Source organism: Physeter macrocephalus, chromosome 6 (assembly GCF_002837175.3).
Source record: "Physeter macrocephalus isolate SW-GA chromosome 6, ASM283717v5, whole genome shotgun sequence".
Classification (NCBI taxonomy): domain Eukaryota; kingdom Metazoa; phylum Chordata; class Mammalia; order Artiodactyla; family Physeteridae; genus Physeter; species Physeter macrocephalus.
In genome coordinates this window covers 36,809,460-36,831,388 of record NC_041219.1, presented here as the reverse complement: position 1 = coordinate 36,831,388, position 21,929 = coordinate 36,809,460, and the positions used below count along the sequence as shown (strand labels likewise).

The 21,929-nt window shown below is 46.1% G+C and overlaps 2 protein-coding genes across 13 annotated transcripts in view; one reads left to right on the top strand and one right to left on the bottom strand.

Annotated features, from left to right (window-relative positions):
- The window catches only part of HCFC2 (host cell factor C2), a 60,979-nt gene extending 60,387 nt beyond the window's left edge, over positions 1–592 (bottom strand). For all 10 annotated transcript variants that reach the window (XR_003680135.2, XM_055085269.1, XM_028490516.2 and 7 more), the window contains exon 1: positions 420–592. Coding sequence is in view for 9 of the 10 variants with exons in the window: in XM_055085269.1 (XP_054941244.1) it covers positions 420–582 (163 nt within the window). In the remaining variant the exon portion in view is untranslated. The remainder of the gene's footprint in view (positions 1–419) is intronic.
- Positions 593–1,399: 807 nt separating this feature from the next.
- GLT8D2 (glycosyltransferase 8 domain containing 2) overlaps positions 1,400–21,929 on the top strand; it is a 53,561-nt gene continuing 33,031 nt past the window's right edge. Inside the window, exons 1-6 of one of the 3 annotated variants that reach the window (XM_055085273.1) lie at positions 1,400–1,474; positions 3,785–3,835; positions 3,940–4,003; positions 5,110–5,160; positions 6,667–6,776; positions 10,974–11,353. The gene's annotated coding sequence lies outside the window, so the exon portion shown is untranslated. Of the gene's footprint in view, positions 1,475–3,728; positions 3,836–3,939; positions 4,004–5,109; positions 5,161–6,666; positions 6,777–10,889; positions 11,354–21,929 lie in introns of those variants that run through there. The other 2 variants (XM_055085274.1, XM_055085272.1) reach the window with 2 other exon arrangements.

The window sequence follows — 21,929 nt, the reverse complement described above, 5'->3', positions numbered from 1 at the left end:
GGCAGGCAAAGACGGGAAAGGCCCGGAGGAGCTCTGGTTTGGAGGTGGGTTTTGACAGGGAGGGATCTCGGGGCCCCGGAGTGGGCGAGACTTCGGGAAGAGGCCCAGGCGGGTGGAAACAGTCTCTCTCGCCTACGTCCGCCAGCAGGGCTGGGGCGGGGGGGTCCGGGACCGCCTGCCCGAGCGCCGGCGCGCCCAGCTCGGGGGCCGGTTCCGCCCCGCGAACCCCGGGGAAACGGAGCTACGGCCCGGGACGCTGCGGGATTGGGGCCGCCCGGCCGAGACTCGCTCCCCGCCGCCCGCCGGAGGAGGTAGTGACCCGGCGGTGACAGCTGTCAGGGCCGCGGCCGCCGCCTCGTCTCCCCTCCCCCTCCGCGGCTCCCACAGGCGGGGCCGAAGAACCGCCGCCGCGCGCCTACCCGTGTTGTAGACGTGCAGCTCGTCGGCGATGCCCTCGTTGCCCCCTCCAAAGATGATCATCAGCTCCCGGATGGCCACCGCTCGGTGTCCGTGCCGGGCGCGGGGGACCGGCCCCGTGAAGGAGGAAACCCGCCTCCAGTTGAGGAGGCTGGGAGCCGCCATCTTCCCAACCCCCGCCCCTCTGTCCACAATGCACCGCGCCTGCTCCGGCGCCGCTGCTCCGGGAGGAGGGCTGGGACCCGCCTCCAGCTGTGCACACGGGAGGAGGGGAACCCCACGGAGGAGGGTGATGGTCACGTGACCGCGGGCGTCCAGGGCGAGGATGGAGGGCTGCGGGGAGCAGAGGGGGGTCCTGGCAAGGGAACCCCGCCGCCGCCCCCGGGTGACGTGGCTGGTGTTGGCACCCTGGACAAGGGATTTTAGGGTAGAAGGAAATTTCCTACCGACCAGTCTCCCCTCCCCATCCAGAGCCTCCAGTTTTTTATTTGCGGGAGAAGATACGCGTTTTCCTTTACGGCCACTTTGAGCATCTAGGATGTGCGGGCGAGTCAGACCCTTTAAAACAGGGGTCCCCAGGCCGCAGACCGCAACCTGTCCGGGCCTGTTAGGAAAGGGGCCACACAGCAGGGGATGAGCAGGAGGTGAGCGAAGCTTCCTCTTCGCCTGAACTATTCCCGCCCCCCATTCCGTGGAAAAATTGGCTTCCATGAAGCCCGTCCCTGGTGCCAAAATGGTTGGGGACAGATGCTTTAAACAATGACAACACAGCAAGAGAAAAGCTCTCGTAGAGGTTTTGAAGTGCCGGGAGCGCGGGGAGAGGAGAGGGAAGTCCATCTCTCGCCGAGGGCGTGACTGCGCGCAGAGCGCCGGGGCGTAGAGGATGCCCGCGAAGGCGGGGGCGGGGGGGGGTGGCGTCTGGACCATGGTGGAGAGGCCGCGAGCGCTGCGTGCCACCCGCGGCTAGGAACACCGGAGGGAAGGTCGGAGCTAAGCCTGCAAAGGCAAATCAGGCAGATCAGATTTGGAGGGTGACATGCCAAGAAGTTTAGGAACGGTGAGCCACGAAAGTTGTTTTGTTTTGTTTAAGCAGGTGGGAGGTTATATATAGATTTATCTTTTATTACTATCTAACATTTGAGGGTCTTTCATTGACAAGCACTGTCCTCCTTGCCTTATATGAATTAACTTGTGATTCTCTTAACAGTCCAGTGAAGTGGGTACTGTTATTTCCCTTTCGTGGATGGGAAAATGAGGCACAGAAAAGTCAAGTAATTTTCTCATAGGCACACAGCAGAAAAGAATTAGGGCCAGTGTTCAAACGCAGAACTTCTGATTCCAGAGCCCCAACCCCTAACCACTATACCATACTTACTGTGAATACAGTCATAAGTAACCCTGTTAAGTCCAGGCTGCTTTGTGATGTGGTCCTACACAGAATCACACTCAAAGAGATACAAGTCCAGCGGCAGAGGTGGGGCGGGGGGGAATGAAAGCAATTTAAATCCCTACCTCACACTCTCAAGAAGGTATCAAAGAGGGAATACGCATAATGTAGGCCAAATTTCCTAAAATTTCATTTCCCTCATCTTACTGTTTTCAATTTCTCTTGTATGCCTAGCTCATCTCTCCTCCCCCAATTCCCTCAAACCTAACCATGCCTCTCCCACCTTTTCATTCATCTAAACTTCCTTTTGAGAGGTAATTCTCTCCCTTTTAAAAAGGAATTCTTACTATTCTTTCCAGCTCCTGCTTTTCAAGTTCTTCCTGTCACTGATTAATTCTCCAGTTTCATAATATGGTCAAAGAAAATTTGGAATTAGAGTAGGAAGGTGGCTGGAAACAAAGAAAGCTGTGAATATTTATGTACTAGTATTTTTCTTGGTCACATACATAACATGGGCTCTTAAATGTTTCAGTTATAAAGTTTTTAGGTATCTGAAACAATACTGGAAAAGTTGGGGTAGAGCAATGAGTTTTTCACAAAACTTTAAATACTACATTTAAAGAATTGTATTTTATTCTGAGAATTTAGTGTTAAAATGTCCTAACTTTTATGACTGATGCTGTAAGTGGATGGTAGTTTTTTTTGTTTTGGTTTGGTTTTTTAATGTCCTTATAGCAAAAGACTAAGGGTAAAATTAAAAGTTGAAAACCCGATGTTGATATTCAAATAAAAAAAATCAAAACTGGTGTATGATATTTGAAAGTCTGAAAATCTCTGAACTAAGGGAGAGATGAACGCAAAATGTTAAGACAAAGGAGATTACAAGTGATAACTGGTTGCTTAGACAAGGAGCTTCAGGACAGTGGTGGAGGTCTGTATTAGTTTCCTAAGACTGCTGTAACAAAGTACCACAAACCAGGTGGATTAAAACAACAGAAATTTGTTGTCTCACAGTTCTAGAGTCTAGAAATCCAAAATCAGGGACATGATCCGTCTGAAACCTGTAGGGAAGAATACTTCCTTGCCTCTTTCTGGCTTCTGGTGGTGGCCATCAATCCTAGGCCTTCCTTGGCCTGTAGCAGCATCACTCCAACCTCTGCCTCCATCATCATATGGTGTTGTCCCTGTGTGTCTGTGTTTCTTCTCTTCTTATAAGTTCACCAGTCATATCAGATTAGGGCCCACCTAATGGCATCACCTTAACTTGTTTACATCTGCAAAGGCCTTATATTCAAATAAGGTCACAATCACAGGTTAGAACTTAAACATATCTTTTTTGGGGGGACACAGTTCAATACATGATAGGATGCTTAATCCAATGGGAAAGATATTTTACCAGAGCACCTTTGACTCAACACTGCTGAAGTGAGGAGTCTAGAATAGGTCCCCAATTCTCAAGAAAGCTACCTTCAATCTTTGAAACTTTAAGAATGGAAGTTACCACCTAGGAGGTGAGTGTAGCAAGGGAAGAGAAGAATGAGGCAGAATAGCGCCCTGAAGAAACCAACTTTTAAGAGGTAAAGACAGCAGGAGGCTCTCATGAACGAAATGGGGAACGAATAGCCAGAGAAGTCAAAAGGGAACTGGGTGAGGGCAATGTCAAAGAAGCCACAGGCTAAGGGGCTTTCACAGAGCGGAAGTGGTTATCAAAGCCAAGAGCCATAGAGAGGTCAGATAAGAAAAAGACGAAGAAGCAATGTCTGCAAACTAAGAGGTTATTAATGGCCTAGATTAAAATACTCAGTGGAGTAGGAGGAGGGAAGCCACAAAAGATCGAAGAATGAATAACAAGTGAGGACGCACAGATAACATGTATAGTCTACTTTTTACAGAGACTTGCTCCCAAAAGGAAAGAAAAAACAGTGGCTGGAGGGGAGAAATGGCTGTGTACAGAGCAAGCTCTTCTTATTCTTTTCCAAGGTTGAGACTTGAATATGATTGTGGGCTCAGAAGAAGGATCCAGTTGAAAAGGTAAGACTGAAGGAGCAATAGAGATGTCTTAGTCTGTTTAGGCTGCTGTAACACAATACTAGAGGCTGGGTGATTTATAAACAACCAAAATTTACTTCTCACAGTTCTGGAGACTGAAAGTCCAAGATCAGGGTGCCAGCATCGTCAGATTCTGCTGAAGACACTCTTGTAGGTTTCAGACTGTTGACTTCTCACTGTATCCTTACCTGGTGAAAGGGATGAAGGAGCTCTCTGGGGTCTCTCATAAGGGCATTAATCCCATTCATGAGGGCTCCACTCTTATGACCTAAGCACCAAAATACCAAAGACCCTACCTCCTAACACCATCACCTTGGGGGTGAGGATTTCAACATATGAATTTGGAGGGGGACACAAACATTTAAATCATAGCAAAAGAACATGTCATTTGGAAATGCTTTTTGTTACAAGTAGCAGAATATCCGACACAGTGTGGCTAAATGATAAGGCACTTAATTATCTTGCACAAGAAATCTGGGGTAGGTAGGTCTAGGGTTAATTCAGCAGTTCAGTGGTGTTACAGTTCCGGGTAGCAGCTCTGAATTTCTCTTGACTTTTCCTTTATGGTCAAAAGAAGGTCGTTGTACCTTTGGACATTGTGTCCCCATACAATCATGCCCAAAGGCATGAAGCAGGAGGACAGCCAGGATGGGGAAATAGAGCTTTCGTTTTACAGGGAGGAAAAGCATCTTTCCCAGAAGCCACCCAGCATACTTGCTCTTAGGTTTCACTGGCCAGAACTGGGGCATTTGGTATATTAAGATTACGTTAGCTATAGTGACAGAAATAGGCTTTAAAAGTTTATGTTTCTCCCATGTAAATGAACTTTGGAAAGGGCAGTCCAAAGCCAGCATGGAGGCTGTATTTCACCACATCTTCAGGAATTTGTAGACTTTGTGGATTGGAAGTCCTCCTTCCAACTCATGATCCAAGATGGCTGCTCCAGCTCCAGCTATTGCATCTACACTCCAGCCAGCAGGAAAGAGTAGGGGAAAGGAATGTTCCCCTCTCCAGAACACATTCTGGAATTGTACATGTTATTTCTGCTTACATCCCATATGCCAGTATTTAGTCACAAGGCCACAGCTAGTTGAAGGAAGTTTGTGAAATGTAGTTTTTATTTAGAATGGCCAAGTGCTCGGGTAATAGTCAAGGTTCTATCACAGAGAAAGAAGAGAAGAGCAGACCGTGGGGGTCTTCTTGCAGGAGGGTGGCTATAGGAGTCTAAGAAAGTGTTTTTGTTTGTTTGTTTTTAGCCTCAGTAATGAGAAGCAGGCAAGGGAGAAGAAGGTTGGAAATGAGAATTGGTGAGTTAACCAAGTAGGCCTGTCTCAGGGCAGGTTGAAACTTGATTGAGCAAGATCCTAGAGGATCAAGAAAAGATGGATTCAGAAGTACATGTAGATTTACACATGTACTAGGGTTGAATATATGCCTATCTCATAGATTATATAATTGTTTATATTCTATAAAAATATATTAGAAAACAGAAAGCTCATTGGACAGCGCTGCTCTAGCCTTTTGAAGTTACATTAGAGAAGATGCCTTCATCTGTCACCACTTTCTCTCCTTCACTCCCGCTCCCCCATATCAAACACCATCATTTACCTGGTAATTAAATGTATAGCATAGAGGTTAAGATCACAGGATTTAGAATTCAATAGGCATAGCCGTTTACTAGCTATGTGGTCTTGGTCAAATTATTTATTTTCTTTGAGCTTCAGATGCTTTGTCTATAAAATGGGGATTGTAATAGCATCTATTTCTTAAGGTTATTCTGAAGATCAACTGAGATAATATATGCAAAGTACAGGCTGTCCTTGCTTTGCATGAGAGTGCAGTTCTGTGAAAATGGCCATGGAAGCTGAAACCCTGCAAAGCGATCTGAATTACTAATGGGAAAAATTACAATTGTTTTGTTCATGATCTTTAAAAATTTTTGTCAAAACATTTAAAGTTCTCTTACTGTTGGTTTTAAATGTCTAAAGAAATGAAAAAAATAGTAGACTTAATATTTATTTGTTCTACTGTAATTTAAAACATTGGACATATTGAAGACGAAAATTAAATATTTAGGGTTTGTTTTGGTTTTGGTTTTGGTATAAAACTTACCAAGAGCAGCTGAGCAGTGCTTACCTTCTTGCCATATAACTTACTGTGAGGAGTGAGCATCTTTTCTGTGCCTTGGAAAATGGTCATACTCCTCTCTAAGTTTGGATCAACTTCCCATATTTTGTCCTTTGCACTTTTAACATCATAAAATACCTTTGAGAGTTCCTCTAATGTGATTTTTTTGCCCACGTCATTTCCCCTGGAACATCTCCATCCCTCTCATCACAACCACTTTCCTTATTTATGTTCATAAAATCACCCTTACTAGATTTTTCTGGCTGCATAGCTAGAGTTGAATAGCGACAGTATCATCCCATGGCCAACTAATTTCTTCTCTACCTTCATTTACCTTCGATTTGAATGTCACTCCCACTATTATCATTTTTTGTTTCTTTGCTAACATTTCTCTTTGTTGGCCAATTCTATTATCCATTTTTGTAGCTGTCACATGGGTTTATCACTGGGAATTAACGAAGCAACACAACTACATGCTTTGCTGTCTGTACATAAGCCGAACAACAGCTATCCAGTGACCAATCACTGACAGACTGTCAAAGAAGTGACATGATTGGTCACTCATCATTGATGTGGCTCTGTTATCAGCGTAGTAATTTTGTGGACTGAAAAGCTAGCAGCAAAGTTAGTAATTATCCAATTACTCAGTTGATATACTGTGGTAACAGATTTGAACTGTGTTGTAGGGGGCCTGATGTTATTAAACCGCACTGTGGTGACTGAAATTTGTGCTGATGCCACGCAGAGCAAGGACAGTGCTGCGCTTATGAAATGCCTAGCACATGGTTAGCATTTAGTAAGTAATAGATTGTTTAACTTCTATCATTTTCATTATATTACTACTGTTTCTACTCCCTGAGCTATGGGCCACTGAGGAGTCAGTCCGAGAGGGAGGGGCTGGTGCTGGGAGGTGGCAGACAGTGCAGTGTTTTCAGCCAAGAGTGTAAAATGGCCGTGTCCAAGGGATACCTTAATTTCAGTTGAGAACTCAGGCCAAGGGCTTATTGGCAGCAGTCTGAGAAGGGGTTTTGAGGAGTGCCAGCAGGTAGGCAGAGCTCAACAGCAGAGAGCCTAGGCAGGCGCTGTTCCTGAGATGAAGGGAGCAGATGGCGTCTGAGAGGTCTGCTCCCAGATCACAGGGCTCCAGCCATGGCCAGAGAGACGGCCAAGGCCTGGAGAGGGCAGCTGGCCAGAACAAGGCAGGACCCCAGGCCAGGTAGAGCCTACGCCAATTACCAGAGCAAGGAGCTGGCACAAAAGCCAGGGAGGAAAAGCAGTCATCTCACGTGGGAGAAAGGGACCCTGTGTGCAAAGAGTCAGGTGCAGGAGCGATTGCTGCAGCTTAGGGGGTAGCAGGCAAGAGCCAGAGCAGCTAAGCTCTGGACAAGGAGATGACCCATCACTGAGCCCCACCAGCCAACGAGAGGGAATTGAGGCCCCCATGGTTGTATTTCCTGCCCCATGTGGACGATCCTGGAGCCCAGCCGTGGGAGACCGAGGCAATAAATAGAGGCCTGTCAGCCTGACCCAGTGCAGTGATTCCCTGCTGCTGCACAATGCTGCTTCCTTTCCTTCCAGTCACATTTATCAGCCTTAATAGAGTTAATCTTACCTACTTATCTACGAAGTAATGCACTCAGCCAAGGCAGGCCCATTGGGTGAGAAATGATGAACATTTGGCTTTCAACTAATAAGAAATAAACATGGAATAATAATGACTCCGGGGCTTCCCTGATGGCGCAGCGGTTGCGCGTCCGCCTGCCGACGCAGGGGAACCGGGTTCGCGCCCCGGTCCGGGAGGATCCCACGTGCCGCGGAGCGGCTGGGCCCGTGAGCCGTGGCCGCTGCGCCTGCGCGTCCGGAGCCTGCGCTCCGCGACGGGAGGGGCCGCAGCGGTGAGAGGCCCGCGTACCGCGAAAAAAAAAAAAAAAAAAAAAATAATGACTCAGATATACATTGTGTTGACTAATGATAGCACAAATCGAAAATGCATATAGATCACATAGGACTGTGTTCAGGCAGATAACTGAAACCTAACCAAAGTGACTTAACCGCATCCAGGTTTATTTTCCTCACCCAGTTAGACGCTCCGTAAGTAGTCAGCTCAGGCTGCTGTGGTGACTCCTGGTGCCATCGGGGCTGAGGCTTCTCCTGCGTTCTTGCTCTGCCCTCCTCACTTAACACGTGCAGGGCTGCTGAGTCACCCAACGCCAGGGCGCAGATAGTTTCCATTTGCTTATGAAGATCTATTCTCTACTCTTCTTTAACTTGTTCAGCGCCGTGAGGCTGACCTAAATGTATTACATCACCTGACGTCTCCAGGTCTCTGACTTCCAGTTGGGTTTGGCCAATGGGAGGCGCCTCCAACAGGGGATTGTAAGGTTGGGGTAATGTACCTCCTAGTCCCTTTCGTGGGGGTGAACAGAGGTTGCTTCTCTTGGGCAGCCCTTCCCTGCAGCTGCTTTCTCCCAGTCCTGGTAACCACTCCCTTCTCTTGCCTGCAGGACTTCAGGTGGTAATGGCTCCCTGCATTGCCAACCCCAGGCTATAGCATCAATTCTTAACCAGGTTTCCCTAACACTGGCTGCACCTTTTCAAATGGTGCCTGTTTTCAGAGTCTCCACCATTAGCTCATTGGGGTGGGCCATCTGTGTCCTGCCGGGACCCTGACTGACTTGCCACGGCGGTCTCTGCGCGCAGCCCGTGGGACCGTATGCAGCAGCACGGGGTGGGCCTTTCATCCACAGGGCTGCAAGATGGCAGCTCCACCTCCAGGCACCAAGGTTGGGCTTCAGACAGGAGGAAAGAGCAAAAGGCAAACAGCTCTTTGCCGGGAAAACGATAGCTTTCTAGGAAGTCACAGCCAGCCAGCTTCCGCTCACATGCCGCTCTAGCTTCAGGACCTCTGAGGAGGTGAGTAGTTTTAACTGGACCGTTGCCACCTCAAATGACAGAGTGTTTCTATTTGAAGGGAAGGAGCAGAGAGGTTATTAAGTAGTACCAGGCTACCAGTGTTTGAAAGAGCATATAACTCATTTGCACTTTTTGAAAAAAGTTGCTGGTTGCTTACTGTTACAATTTCTTTCTCTTGTTTATACCTTGGGGTGTCTTCGTGCAACAACAGTAATAATAACTTCCGTGTGCTGAGCCCTTACTGAGTGCATTACATGCATGATGTCTTTCAACTCTCACAAGAAGCTTCCTCACCTTACAGATGAGGAAACTGAAGGTGAGAGTTTCGGGAATGTGTAAGTGTAACATCTGAGCTAACACCTAGGTCTGTCTGTCTGTCTACTAGCCCAAGCTAGTAGCCACTACACTTCGGGTGCCCCTTATATCCTATATCTCTTTCTAGTCTCATTTCTTCCCCAGGGGAGAATCTGCATCCAATTTGGAAATATAGGTCATAGACGGTAAGCCTCTTGCAGCTCAGCACATGGCCCAGCAGAAATAAAGGAGGGGCTTCTCTGGTGGCGCAGTGGTTAAGAATCCGCCTGCCAATGCAGGGGAGACGGGTTTGAGCCCTGGTCTGGGAAGATTCCCACATGCCTCAGAGCAGCTAAGCCCGTGCGCCACAACTGCTAAGCCCTCAAGCCACAACTTCTGAGCCCACACGCTGCGACTACTGAAGCCCACGAGCCTAGATCCCGTGCTCTGAAACAAGAGAAGCCACCAAAATGAGAAGCCCACACCGCAGTGAAAGTAACCCCTGCTCGCCACAACTGGAGAAAGCCCACTCGCAGCAACAAAGACCCAAAGCAGCCAAAAAAAAAAAAGACTAGTGCCGCTGAGAAACTGAATTTTATTTATATTTATTTATTTATTTATTTTTAAACAAACATAATTTCTTTTTATTTTATTTATTTTTTATTTTTGGTTGCGCCGGCTCTCAGGTGTGGCAGGCAGGCTCGTTAGTTGCGGCTTGCTGGCTCCTTAGTTGTGGCACATGTGCTCCTTAGTTGCGGCTGGTGGGCTCCTTAGTTGTGGCATGTGAACTCTTAGTTGCAGCATGCATGTGGGATCTAGTTCCCTGACCAGGGATCGAACCCACGTCCTCTGCATTGGAAGGCAGATTCTTAACCACTGCGCCACCAGGGAAGTCCCGAGGAACCGAATTTTAAATTTTACTTAGCTTTAATCAATTTAAATTAAAAAAACTGATTCACGATTCAGTTATTGGAAAATTTTTGAAGTATGTTTGGAGCAACCTGAATATGTGAATCTATTTTTTAACCTGTAAATTTTATCAAATCTAAATACATATCAATTATTTCTGATGAAATTTAGTTTGGGAATTGAGATGTGTTGCAGGTGTAAAATACACACCAGATTTCAAAGGCTTCATACAAAACAAAAAGTGTCAAATGTCTTGTTACTAAGTTTTATACCAATTACATGTTGAAATAATATTTTTGTATATATTATGTTAAGTAAAATTTATCATTAAAATTAATTTTACCTCTTTGTACTTTTCTAAAGTGACTACCAGAAAATTTTCAATGACGACGTGGCTTGCGTTATATTTCTGTTGGGCACTACCACTTTAGAAGGTGGCAGTGATCAGAGGCAGACTCCTTTCTTTGCAGGAATGAGGGAGAGAGGCCATTGCTAAATAAATTCCATGATCCCAGGCAAAGTGCTGGCACCATTTCCTGGATTTCTGAGAATCAAAGGCAGGAACACAGAACAGCACAGAGCTGGGTGGGGTTGATTCACTGCCTGATTCCTTTCCGTGTTCAGTCACAAAACACACCATCTTGGTCGAAGGGAGACCACGGTTTTTATCTGGGCTTTGATTTGGGGACAACAGTATTTTAATGACTAGGGCATTTTAGGAGAAGCTAGTGGCCAGGAAAGATATTCTTAAAATCAGTATGAGCTTAATTTTTTCACTTCTGCCCTCTCAAAGTTTACCTTAGACCCAATGTGTGGTGGAAATTCACCCTCCAAGCATCTGCTTTTCTCCAGTTTGGAATGTTTTCCTCCAGAGCAGTCTTGTTTTTGAAATGATTTGCGGGCTGCCGGAGGAGGCTGCGAGAGGAAGTCTGACCCGCCAAGCCCATCTGGAAGTGGTTTCAGGGGCCACATCACTCGACCAGCACAACGCCTAGATTCCCAGCTGCCTGGAACAGGGGTGGAAGAAACCCGAGCTGCTCCAGAGTCTGCGCAAGCAAGGGAGGTGCAGTGGGGGAGGAAGACTGTCTTGGAAACGGAATATTGGCCTTGAGGCTCTCCAGCCCTTTGAGATTTCCAATGGGATTGTAGAAGCCGCTGACGCTGTGTGAAGGGCAGCATCCCAGGGCCAGCCACGATTTGAATGCTCTGCCCTGCAGCTCTTCTGGACGGAGGAGCCCTGCCCTCACCGCTCACCAGGTAAACAGAAATTTACAGCAGGGTGACAGCCTTTCTATTTCACTCTGGCCTGCTGGCAGCTGTCCTTTATTTTGCTGTAGATTCAAGAAAGTAAATCAGAGGTGGACTGTCCCACGCAAACCACCTTCAGGCACTCCAGCTGATGTTTGGGGCATGCTAGCGGCATCTTCTTCTTCTTTCTTTTTTCTTTTTTTTTTTTTTTTTGCCATCGCTGCAAATCCAAAATATTCAATGTGCAAGTTTTTCACATTCTGGACTGCTTTTCCAGACCTGGGTTTATCTCTGTCCCCCTACCCCCAAATAGTGTGATTTACTTACTATTTTCATCATATTTTAAGTGTGGAAATCATCTGTTAGCTAAGACTGGATAAATGCTAGCATTTAATGCTGGTGTGTTTCTGAGCCACAAAAGATTTAATTGAGTTGTGATTCATGTTTTCAGAATCTGTCCTAGAAAGCTATTCTGAGGGCCCCAATCCCCCCCAAAAGGACTGGTAGCTGTATGAAATCTAAATGAGGCTTATTGTAAATATGGTAGTCATAACGGTCGGGTTGAAAATTCTTTTTAACTTTCAAAAAAATGTCTTCTTTTGTTCACTTTATGAGCAAGCGTAATACATTGGCTAAGCCTGATATATAACTTATGACATAAGTTAAGAAGGGATAGTTACTATAGGAGTAAGAAGAGAGAGAGGAAGAAAATATGATATCCAAACATCTGAATGTGCTGTGGAAAAAAGTCAGTCCTCTAGCTGTTTGGCCCATGCAGCCAAATATCCAAAGTGACATTGGTTTGTTTTGTCTTTTCCTCTGAATGTTTTGGTGTTGCATTTGTATACAGTATCCTTTGCTTGCTGCATAATGGAATTCCAGGCTTCCATCTAACTCAGAGCAGTGCAGGGCAGTGGTGGGAACATGGGCTCTGGGGTCCGACTCACAAAGGTGAGCCTATGCGCTGCCACTTATAAGCTTTATAAGCTTTGACTCTGGGTGACTCTATCTCTTCATCTGTAAAATGGGAATTAAGCGACATCATGTGTCTAAAGGACATAATGCAGGATCTGCAGAGTAGTGAGCCTCAGGGGAGGTCAGCTTCTCTGGTGGTGCTGATGATGACAACGTTGATGGTGAAAGTGACCACACACCCTGCACTGGGCCGCAGCCCTGCTTTTGACACATTGTTCCCTCCCATAGTCCAGTCGTCCAGGTGTTCCTCACCTCCGTCCAAGTTGTCTCTCCAGGGTTCTGCTTCCTTCCTTCTTCTCTTCAAACACCTCTCCTTTTTTTCCACTCTGGCTGTCTTTAGTTCTCCTGCTTCTTCCCTTGCTGAGAGAAAGACATGCTCAGCAAGCCAAGGCCCTCACCATTTTCATTCCTAGTTCCCAGGGGGCATGATTCTAAAGATTTCTTTTATTTCAGCATCTGCCAAAGAATGTTCCAAAGAAGATAGTCCCCTGGGGAAAATACGTTCTTTGAGCCATATCCCCCTCTCAGCACTGTCAAGGCATGATGGCATTTTAAAGGTCCTGAGAAGTCCTGCAGAACAGGGGTCTCCAACCCTCGGGGCACAGACTGGTACCGCTCCGCGGCTGTTAGCAACCGGGCCGCACAGCAGGAGGTGAGCGGTGGGCGAGGTCAAGCAAAGCTTCATCTGCCGTTCCCCATCGCTGTCATTACCGCCTGAACCGTCCCCCCCGCAGCCTCCCCCTACCGTCTGTGGAAAAATTGTCTTCCACGAAACCGGTCCCTGGTGCCAAAAAGGTTGGGGACCGCTGCTGCAGATGAGAAATCTGCTTACGTTTGTTTTTTAACACTGTGATTCCCAGTTGACACAGAGCCATTTTATCACATCACATAGATTAACACAGGCACTCTGCAATATCCTATTCTTTTTTAAAATTTATTTATTTTTTATATCTTGGCCATGCCATGTGGCATGTGGGATCTTAGTTCCCCGACCAGGGATCAAACCCGCACCCCCTGCAGTAGAAGCAGAGTGTTAACCACTGGACTGCCAGGGAAGTCCCTGCAATATCCTATCCTGACCACACGTGTTTTCACCCTGGTTCCTCTCATGGACATCCTACTTCCTACCTTTCCTGGCAAACACCCAAGGGGACATCTTATTCTCCCTTCCCTGGTTAAGGACAGATGATTGATCACGCATGCCATATTGATACGTAGAAAGTCTGGCCTAAGGTGGGCAGCAGGGATCAGCAAACGTTCCCTGCAAAGGGCCAGATAGGTGGCTTTGCAGGCCAGATGGTCTCCATCGTGACGACTCAGTTATGCGGGAGTAGTGTGGAAATGGCCGTGGAAAAAACATCAAACAGCAACATCAAAGAATATGCCTGGCTATGTTCCCACAAAACTTTATTTTTAAAAAATGGTGATGGGCAGGATCTGGCTGTAGTTTGTCGGCACCTGGTCTAAAGCCATGTTGTGAAAGAATGCCTCAATCCATCATAGGAGAAAGCAGGATGGGTCGTCCGCAAACTGAAGACATCCCCACCCTGTTTATTTTGCTGGATCAGGAGTAAGCCTTTCATGCTCCAGCAAAAAGTAAAAAGGCCAGAGGTGTTTTGTTGGAGGCCAAATTCCTAAGTCCTGGTTTTGTCCTTCTTTCTCTTTTCTTCAAGTGAACCCATGCTCCTGTCCTGTTCATAATTCTGTAGTCTGCCTGGTTTAAGTTGAAGTGCTCTATTAATTGTATTTTATGTACATGTGAACTTCAGGGTCAAGTCTTAGAGAATACCGTGAAATCACAGAGCTTCTTGGCAGATCTCTTAACCTCCCTGAACCTCAGTTTCCTCATCAGTAAACTGAGAAGAATAACCTTATAGGGTTGTTGTGGGAATCAAATTAATTAATATACATATAAAGGTCTTAGAACAATGCCTGGCTAATAGAAATTACTATGTAAGTGCCTCCTATTATCATTGTAATAAATTATTTAATTTAACCTGCAAAACAATCCCATTTTACAGGCTGGGTTTTGTAAATTGCCCAACATTACACAGTAAGAAATGAGGCAGAACCAGGATTCAAAGTCAGCTCTGTCTATTGACGAAACCCATGATATTTCCACTCAGGTACACGCCCTTCCAGATTTAAGTCATTCAAAAATACACTTTAGGAGCCCCTCTTTTATATTCCTTTTTGATTCCCAGGTCCTTTCCTATTACCTCCTTACCTGAACCCATGGCAGACATGATTAATCAATCACAGTGCCCTTCCTTCCCTCCTTCTTTCCTTCTTTCTTTCACTGAGTCTTGTGATGGCTTTAGACTCCTCAATTTGTCAGTCCTGAAAGCTCCTACCAACTGATTAGAGTTGGCATGTAAACTAAAACTTATGGGCTCTGATTTTTGGAATACTTTTCTGGAGTCCCTCCCACTTTTGCCTTTTCTTCCAAGGCAGAGCTAATCCCCTTAGCCACTGCCAGGTCTTAAGACATTCTTTCCAGGTTTGACCATAGGCCCAAACTCTTCGACATTTGGTAAAACAACTCCCCATGCAAGATCTTCTGGGACCTGATCCCCTGCATCGGCAGGCGGACTCTCAACCACTGCGCCATCAGGGAAGCCCCCGGGACCTGTTTTTACACCTAACAGACATTTCTCTGGTCCAGATCAATTCCCTAAGCTCTCCTTTTTCTTCCTAGTCACAGGCCCTAGGACCTTTCCTCTTTGAAGCTCCAACCATCCAGGACCTTACCTAGGGATTTCCTCTTTCCAGCACTGTGAGATGACTCCCCAGCTGCATCTTTCTTGCTGTCCTGAAGACAGGCCTATGGGCTCTTAATGCTGAAGGCGCGACTATTTGTTACTACAGGGAAACTACAACACAGAAGTCACTCAGCTTAGGAAAGCTTACAGAGGCTCAGGGGACATGGTTCTGGGGCTCCTTGTTGTGATGGTAAGAGAAAGGCCAATAAGAAGACCCGAGCCCTCCGCTTTTATTTATTTATTTTAAAAATAAGTTTATTTATTTGTTTGTTTATTTATTTTTGGCTGTGTTGGATCTTCGTTGCTGCGTGCAGGCTTTCTCTAGTTGCGGTGAGTGGGGGCTACTCTTTGTTGCGGTGCGTGGGCTTCTCATTGTCGTGGCTTCTCTTGTTGCGGAGCATGGGCTCTAGATGCACGGGCTTCAGTAATTGTGGCACGTGGGCTCAGTAGTTGTGGCTCATGGGGTCTAGAGCACAGGATGAGTAGTTGTGGCGCATGGGCTTAGCTGTTCCGTGGCACGTGGGATCTTCCCATACCAGGGCTCTAACCCGTGTCCCCTGCATTGGCAGGCAGATTCTTAACCACTGAGCCACCAGGGAAGCCCCTGTTTTTATTCTTGTAGTGGGACCATCAACCTGGCTTTACCCTCCTTCTGGCTTTTTCCTTAGTGAGGGTATACAGACCATTTTCTTCCTGGGATTGAAGAACAGAACAACAAGAGCCCTTTCTTCCTCTCTCCTATTTCTCGCTCATTCATTCCACAGACATTTCTTGAGGCACGCAGAGGTAGGTCGGCCACAGTCCCTGTCCTCTGTCATCTCATGGTCTAGTGGAGGAGTAGGCACACCCATGATATTAGAGCACAGTGTTCTGAGTGCAGGGATAGGCATAGGAATGGAGATTAGGGGAGCACCCAGGCAGGGTAATCAGGTAAGGCTTCCTGAAGGAGGAGGAGGAGTCTTTAAAGCACAAGTAGCAATTTACTGGGGAAAGAGGAGGGGAAAAGGCATTCCAGGCAGAGGGGACTGAATGAACTAAAGTTCAGCGACAAGAAAAACATAGAGGGCTTCCCTGGTGGTGCAGTGGTTAAGAATCCACCTGCCAATGCAGGGGACATGGGTTTGATCCCTGGTCCAGGAAGATCCCACATGCCGCTGAGCAACTAAGCCTGTGCGCCACAGCTACTGCAGCCTGCACGCCCAGAGCCTATGCTCCACAACAAGAGAAGCCACCGCAGTGAGAAGCCCGAGCACCACAACAAAGAGTAGCCCCACCTCGCCACAACCAGAGAAAAGCCCGCGCGCAGCAACGAAGACCCAATGCAGTCAAAAATAAATAAATAAATAAATAAATAAATTAATTAATAAAAGAGAAGCATAGACCTGGGTGTGAAGGACAGTGGAGGGCTGGATACTAACTTTCAACCAGTTCAGCTTAGACGGAAGGCATGGCACAGAGGACCTAGGGGAATCTTAAGCTCCAATCTTAACCTTTTGGTACTGGATTTCCAGTGCAGGGCTTTAGGGAGGAAAGGAACACTCAGAGTAGTGGGGTTTTTTTGTTTGTTTGTTTTTGTTTTTTTGATTGAAGTGTAATTGATTTACAATGTTATGTTAGTTTCTGGTGTACAGCAAAGTGATTCAGTTATATATATGAGTGTGTGTGTGTGTGTGTGTGTGTGTGTGTGTTCTCTATGTTTTGCTAGAGTACTTCAAAGTGATTCAGTTATATATATGAGTGTGTGTGTGTGTGTGTGTGTGTGTTTGTATACACTTTTTATACACTGTATATATTCACTTTTTCAGATTCTTTTCCATTATGGTTTATTACAAGATATTGAATATAGTTCCCTGTGTTATACAGTAGGTCCTTGTTGTTTATTTTACATTATAGTAGTATGTGTGTGTTAATCCCAAACTCCTAATTTATCCCTCTCCCCCCAATCCCTTTCCCCTTTGGTAACCATAAGTTTATTTTCTATGTCTGTGAGTCTGTTTCTGTTTTGTAAATAAGCTCATTTGTATCATATTTTACATTCCACATATAAGTGGTATCATATGCTATTTGTCTTTCTCTTTCTGACTTCACTTAGTATGATAATCTCTAGGTCCATCCATGTTGCTGCAAATGGCATTATTTCATTCTTTTTTATGGCTGAGTAGTATTCCATTGTGTGTGTGTGTGTGTGTGTGTGTGTGTGTGTGTGTGTGTTTGTGTGTGTGTATATATACCACATCTTCTTTATCCATTCGTCTATCAATGGACATTTAGGTTGCTTCCATGTCTTAGCTATTGTAGGTAGTGCTGCTATGAACATTGGGGTGCATGTATCCTTTCCAATTAGTTTTCTCTGGGTATATACCCAGGATTGGGACTGCTGGATCATATAGTAACTGTTTAGTCAGTAGGATTCTACAAGACAACTGGCTTGTCTTCTTCCAAAAAAAGTTCATGAAAAATAAAAAGGCAGTGTGGTGAGGTGGGACTGATCAAGAGTAAAAGAAACTAAAGATATGACAACCAAACTATAAAAAACAATATTGGAATAATGGGGACATTTTGAATATGGAATGCTTATCCAGTGATGTTAAATTAATGTTATTTTTCTTAGGTGTGATAATGGCATTGTGATTATATAGGAGGATGTCCTTGTTCTTAAGAGATGCACACTGAAGTATTTAGGGCTGAAGAGTCATGTGTATATATATATATATATATATATATATATATATATATATATATAAAATATACATACATATATACAGAGGGAGAGAAGAAAAGAGAGAGAGAAAGAGAGAAAGGAAATATGGCAACGTGTTAGCAATTGGTGAATCTGGTGTAGGGTGTATGAAAATTCATTCTTTCAACTTTTTGGTAGATTTGAAATGTTTCAAGTGATAAAAAGAAAAGGAAAAATCGAACAAAAAAATAAGGGTACTCGGGACGGGACTTCCCTGGCAGTCCAGTGGTTAAGACTCTGCACGTTTCCACCGCAGGGGGCACGGGTTCCATCTTTGGTCAGGGAACTAAGATCCGCCATGCGGCATGGCCAAAAAAAAAAAAAGGTACTCAACCTGCATGTATATTTCAAATTAATTTACTATAATTATTAAGCAACAAAAATAGTCACTGTGACAGCTGTACCAGTGATGGATTGGGAAAGGGGAGGGAGCAGAAATCCTAGAGGCAGGAAGTCCAGGAGGGAAGTTACTGCAGAGTTAATCAGTGAGATGAGGCAGGGTAGAAAGGAGATGGATTAAGAAACACTTAGGAGGTGAAACTGTAGGAATCTGGCGTTGGTTGGATGAGGGATTGGGAGGGAGCGGTGGAAGAGGATGCTCAGAGAACACTGAGGAGGAGCTTCTGCAGGGCAGGTGCTGATTTCAGTTGTGAACAGATGAGGTCTGAGGTGCTGTGCAGCTTCCTGGAGGAGAGGGTCACGTGTTCTATAAATCTTTTATATTATAAAAGTATTTATATTATAAAAATATTTATAAGTCTGTAAATATTTTTGAGGGTTCATATCTCCAGGCAGTCATGCTGGGCATATGGCAATGAACAAAACAGACAAAATGCCCTGCCTTCAAGGAGCTTATAGCCTATCACCGGGAGGGAAACAATAAACCAGTGATGAAATGGGCAGTATGTTGGACGGTGGTCATTGCTGAGGAGAAGTGACATATACGTGTTGCTGAGGTTAGGGGGTTTTGACGGAGTCTGGGGGACGCAAAGGAGCCAGCCACATGGATATCTGGCAGGAGTGTTCCAGGTGAAGGGAATAGCATTCCCGGTGGAGGGAACGAGTGTGAAAGGCTCTGAGGCAGGAGAGTGCCTGGCAAGGAGGCCAGTGTGATCGGGTGAGAACTTGTAGGACACTGTACAGACTTTGGCTTATACTCTGAGAGAAATAGCGAGGGCTTGGAGAATTTTAAACAGAAAACAACACAACCAACTAAAAGGAGACACAGGCAGAATCATCCAGTCAAAGGATGGTGGTGATCAGGCCAGGGAGAAGGCGGTACTGGTGGTGAAGATCATGGATATATTTTGAAGGTGGAACTGACAGGATTTGTGGTCAGTCCATCTGTGGGGAATGAGAAACAGCGAAGGGTCAAGGATAACACCAAGTTTATTTTCGCTGTAGCAATTAGAAGAATGGAGTTGCCGTTGTGCAGTTGGGGGAGATGATGGAAGATGTGTGTTTTGGGCAAATGTCAGGAGTTCGAATTTGGACATGAGGATGCTGTCAAGTGGAGCCACCCAGGGGACTCTTGGCTTTAGGAGTCTGGAGTCCACGTGAGAGATCTGGGCTGGAGACAGTAATTTGGGAGTTGTAGGCATATAAATAGTATTTCAAGCCAGGAGAGTCCACCATTTAGAGGTTCCAGAGATGGGGGAACAACCACAGAGGCTGAGGATGAGCGGTCCCCAAAGGTGGTGCGGAAGCAGGTGAGCGTGGGGTCCCGCAGGCTACGTACAGGGCGTGTGTAGAGGAGGAGAGAGCGGGCAGGTGGCCTGCACCTCCCGTACACCTGGGCCTCGCCCGCATAGTAAGAGTCCTGTGCTGCACTTGCTCGCAGGCAGGAACCATGGTAACCCAGAATATGCTCTCCCACGCTCTTCCCCAGACACTCGTTTCCCTTGGCCCCAGATCTCTGCTTCTTATTCTATGTCTTCTTAAGATGTGTTGCAGCTGTTTCCTCCAGCTTTCATCCCTGACCCGCCCCCATCACTCCTCTGCCCCTTTACAGCTCTGACCCCTCTGCGAAATCCATACCATCAGCTCCTCTCTAGAAGCTGCAAACATCTCTTGCGCACCTGCTTAATCTATTAGAATGCTTTTGACTGCGAGCACTGGAAATACCAGTTTATAGCAGCTTAAATGGAACGTGCCACCGTCAGAGATGAGATGAAATTGTGAAGAGGGAGAGAAGTATGCCAATCAGGCATATCGAATCTTTATACAATTTCATATGTTTTTAAAAAAGTAAATGAAACAGGGAATTCCCTGGCAGTCCAGTGGTTAGGATTCCATGCTTCCACTGCAAGGGGCTGGGGTTCTATCCCTGGTCAGGGAACTAAGATCCTGCAAGCTGTGAGGCACGACCAAAAAAATAAATAAATAAAAAGTAAATGAAACAGGCTTTCTCTTGGAGGTACATGCTTCTCAGGGACTCCTTTCTGCCTTGTATTCTAAAAGCACCTTAGAAGGTTTCCTACAAGAATCTGCCTCATGAATTTCCCTCCTCGGCTCACTACTGCTGTGCCTTGCAATTAGATGTGCATATCAGTTTCCTGAATCCTCTTATTTTATCATTTTTTAAAAAAATTATTTATTTATTTTTGGCTGCATTGGGTCTTCGATGCTGTGCGTGGGCTTTCTCTAGTTGCAGTGAGTGGGGGCTACTCTTCATTGCGGTGCGCGGGCTTCTCACTGCGGTGGCTTCTCCTGTTGCGGAGCACGGACTCCAGGTGCACGGGCTTCAGCAGTTGTGGCCCGCGGGCTCTAGAGTGCACGCTCAGTAGTTGTGGCACACGGGCTTAGTTGCTCCGCGGCGTGTGGGATCTTCCTGGACCAGGGCTCGAACACGTGTCCCCTGCATTGGTAGGCGGGTTCTCAACAACTGCGCCACCAGGGAAGCCCCTCTTATTTTATCTTAAAGAGATTTTAGAGTTGCAATGTGCTGGACAGGGGAAAGATGAGCCCCCTTGCCACATGAGTCAGCACGTAGTCTTTGGCATGAGCTCAGTAGTTAGAGTAACGGAGCACTCAAGGGAGAGCAGACCAACCTCGCCTGGGAGCTGTGAAATTTCATCAACACACAGTGACATCTGTTACCTGGAGCCCACCTCACCTACCTCTGGGGTAGCCAGAATAGCCTTTCATGAGTTTCACAACCTTGTGGTTAAAGAGCATCAGATTTGAAGTCAGAGAGCCCTAATTTCAAATCCCTGTTCTACTATTTACCAGCTGTATGATTTTGAGCAAGTTACTGACCCTCTCTGAGCCACAATTTCCTCATTTGAAAAATGGAATTAGTAATATATCCATCCCGTTCTGGCCACAGGGACTGTATTTGTAAGGATTCGTTTGCAAGAAATTGAACCTCATTTCAAAGAAGTTTAAGGAAAAGAGGGGAATTGATTGGCTTGGCTGACTGGGATATACAGGGAGGAGCTGGCCTCAGGGATTTGGAGCCCAGAGCCTTCTGGTCTCCCCCGCATTCTCTCCTGTGGTACCAGATGGTCTCTGGAAGGGAACAGACATGTGGCCAAAGACCATTCTAGGCTGACATTACCTCAAAAAGTTAGCCGAATGTATATCATCCAGAATAGTAAATGGATAAAAGGTACCTGAAACTAATCTCAGAAGAATTGTAAGTAGCATGCTTTTTGACTCAATTCTTTCCCAAGTGCAAGAGGGGAAAAAGGAGAAGGGCCGTTGCAGATGCACTCAGAGCTCCTGGGTGTACAGTCTATATCCCGGGAAAGTGAAAGGGACATTGTAGCCAGTTGTTTACAGTGAGTTAAAGGCTTGAATGAAATCCCTGTTGAAGAGTTTCCCTAGATCACTGCCAAGAAGTTCTCACAACACTTTGGTTCCTAAAGAAGCCCTGGGGTACTATGCCATCCTGCCTTCTCTGTCATGTTGCTGATTTCTAAAGGTTACTATTCCCTGTTTGCTGACGGCTGCATCCAGTCAAACGTCAAGTTCAGAAGTTCTTTTTTTTTTTTTTTTGCGGTTTTCTTTTTTTTTACTGTTGTGGCCTCTCCCGTTGCGGAGCACAGGCTCCGGACGCGCAGGCTCAGCGGCCATGGCTCACGGGCCCAGCCGCTCCGCGGCACGG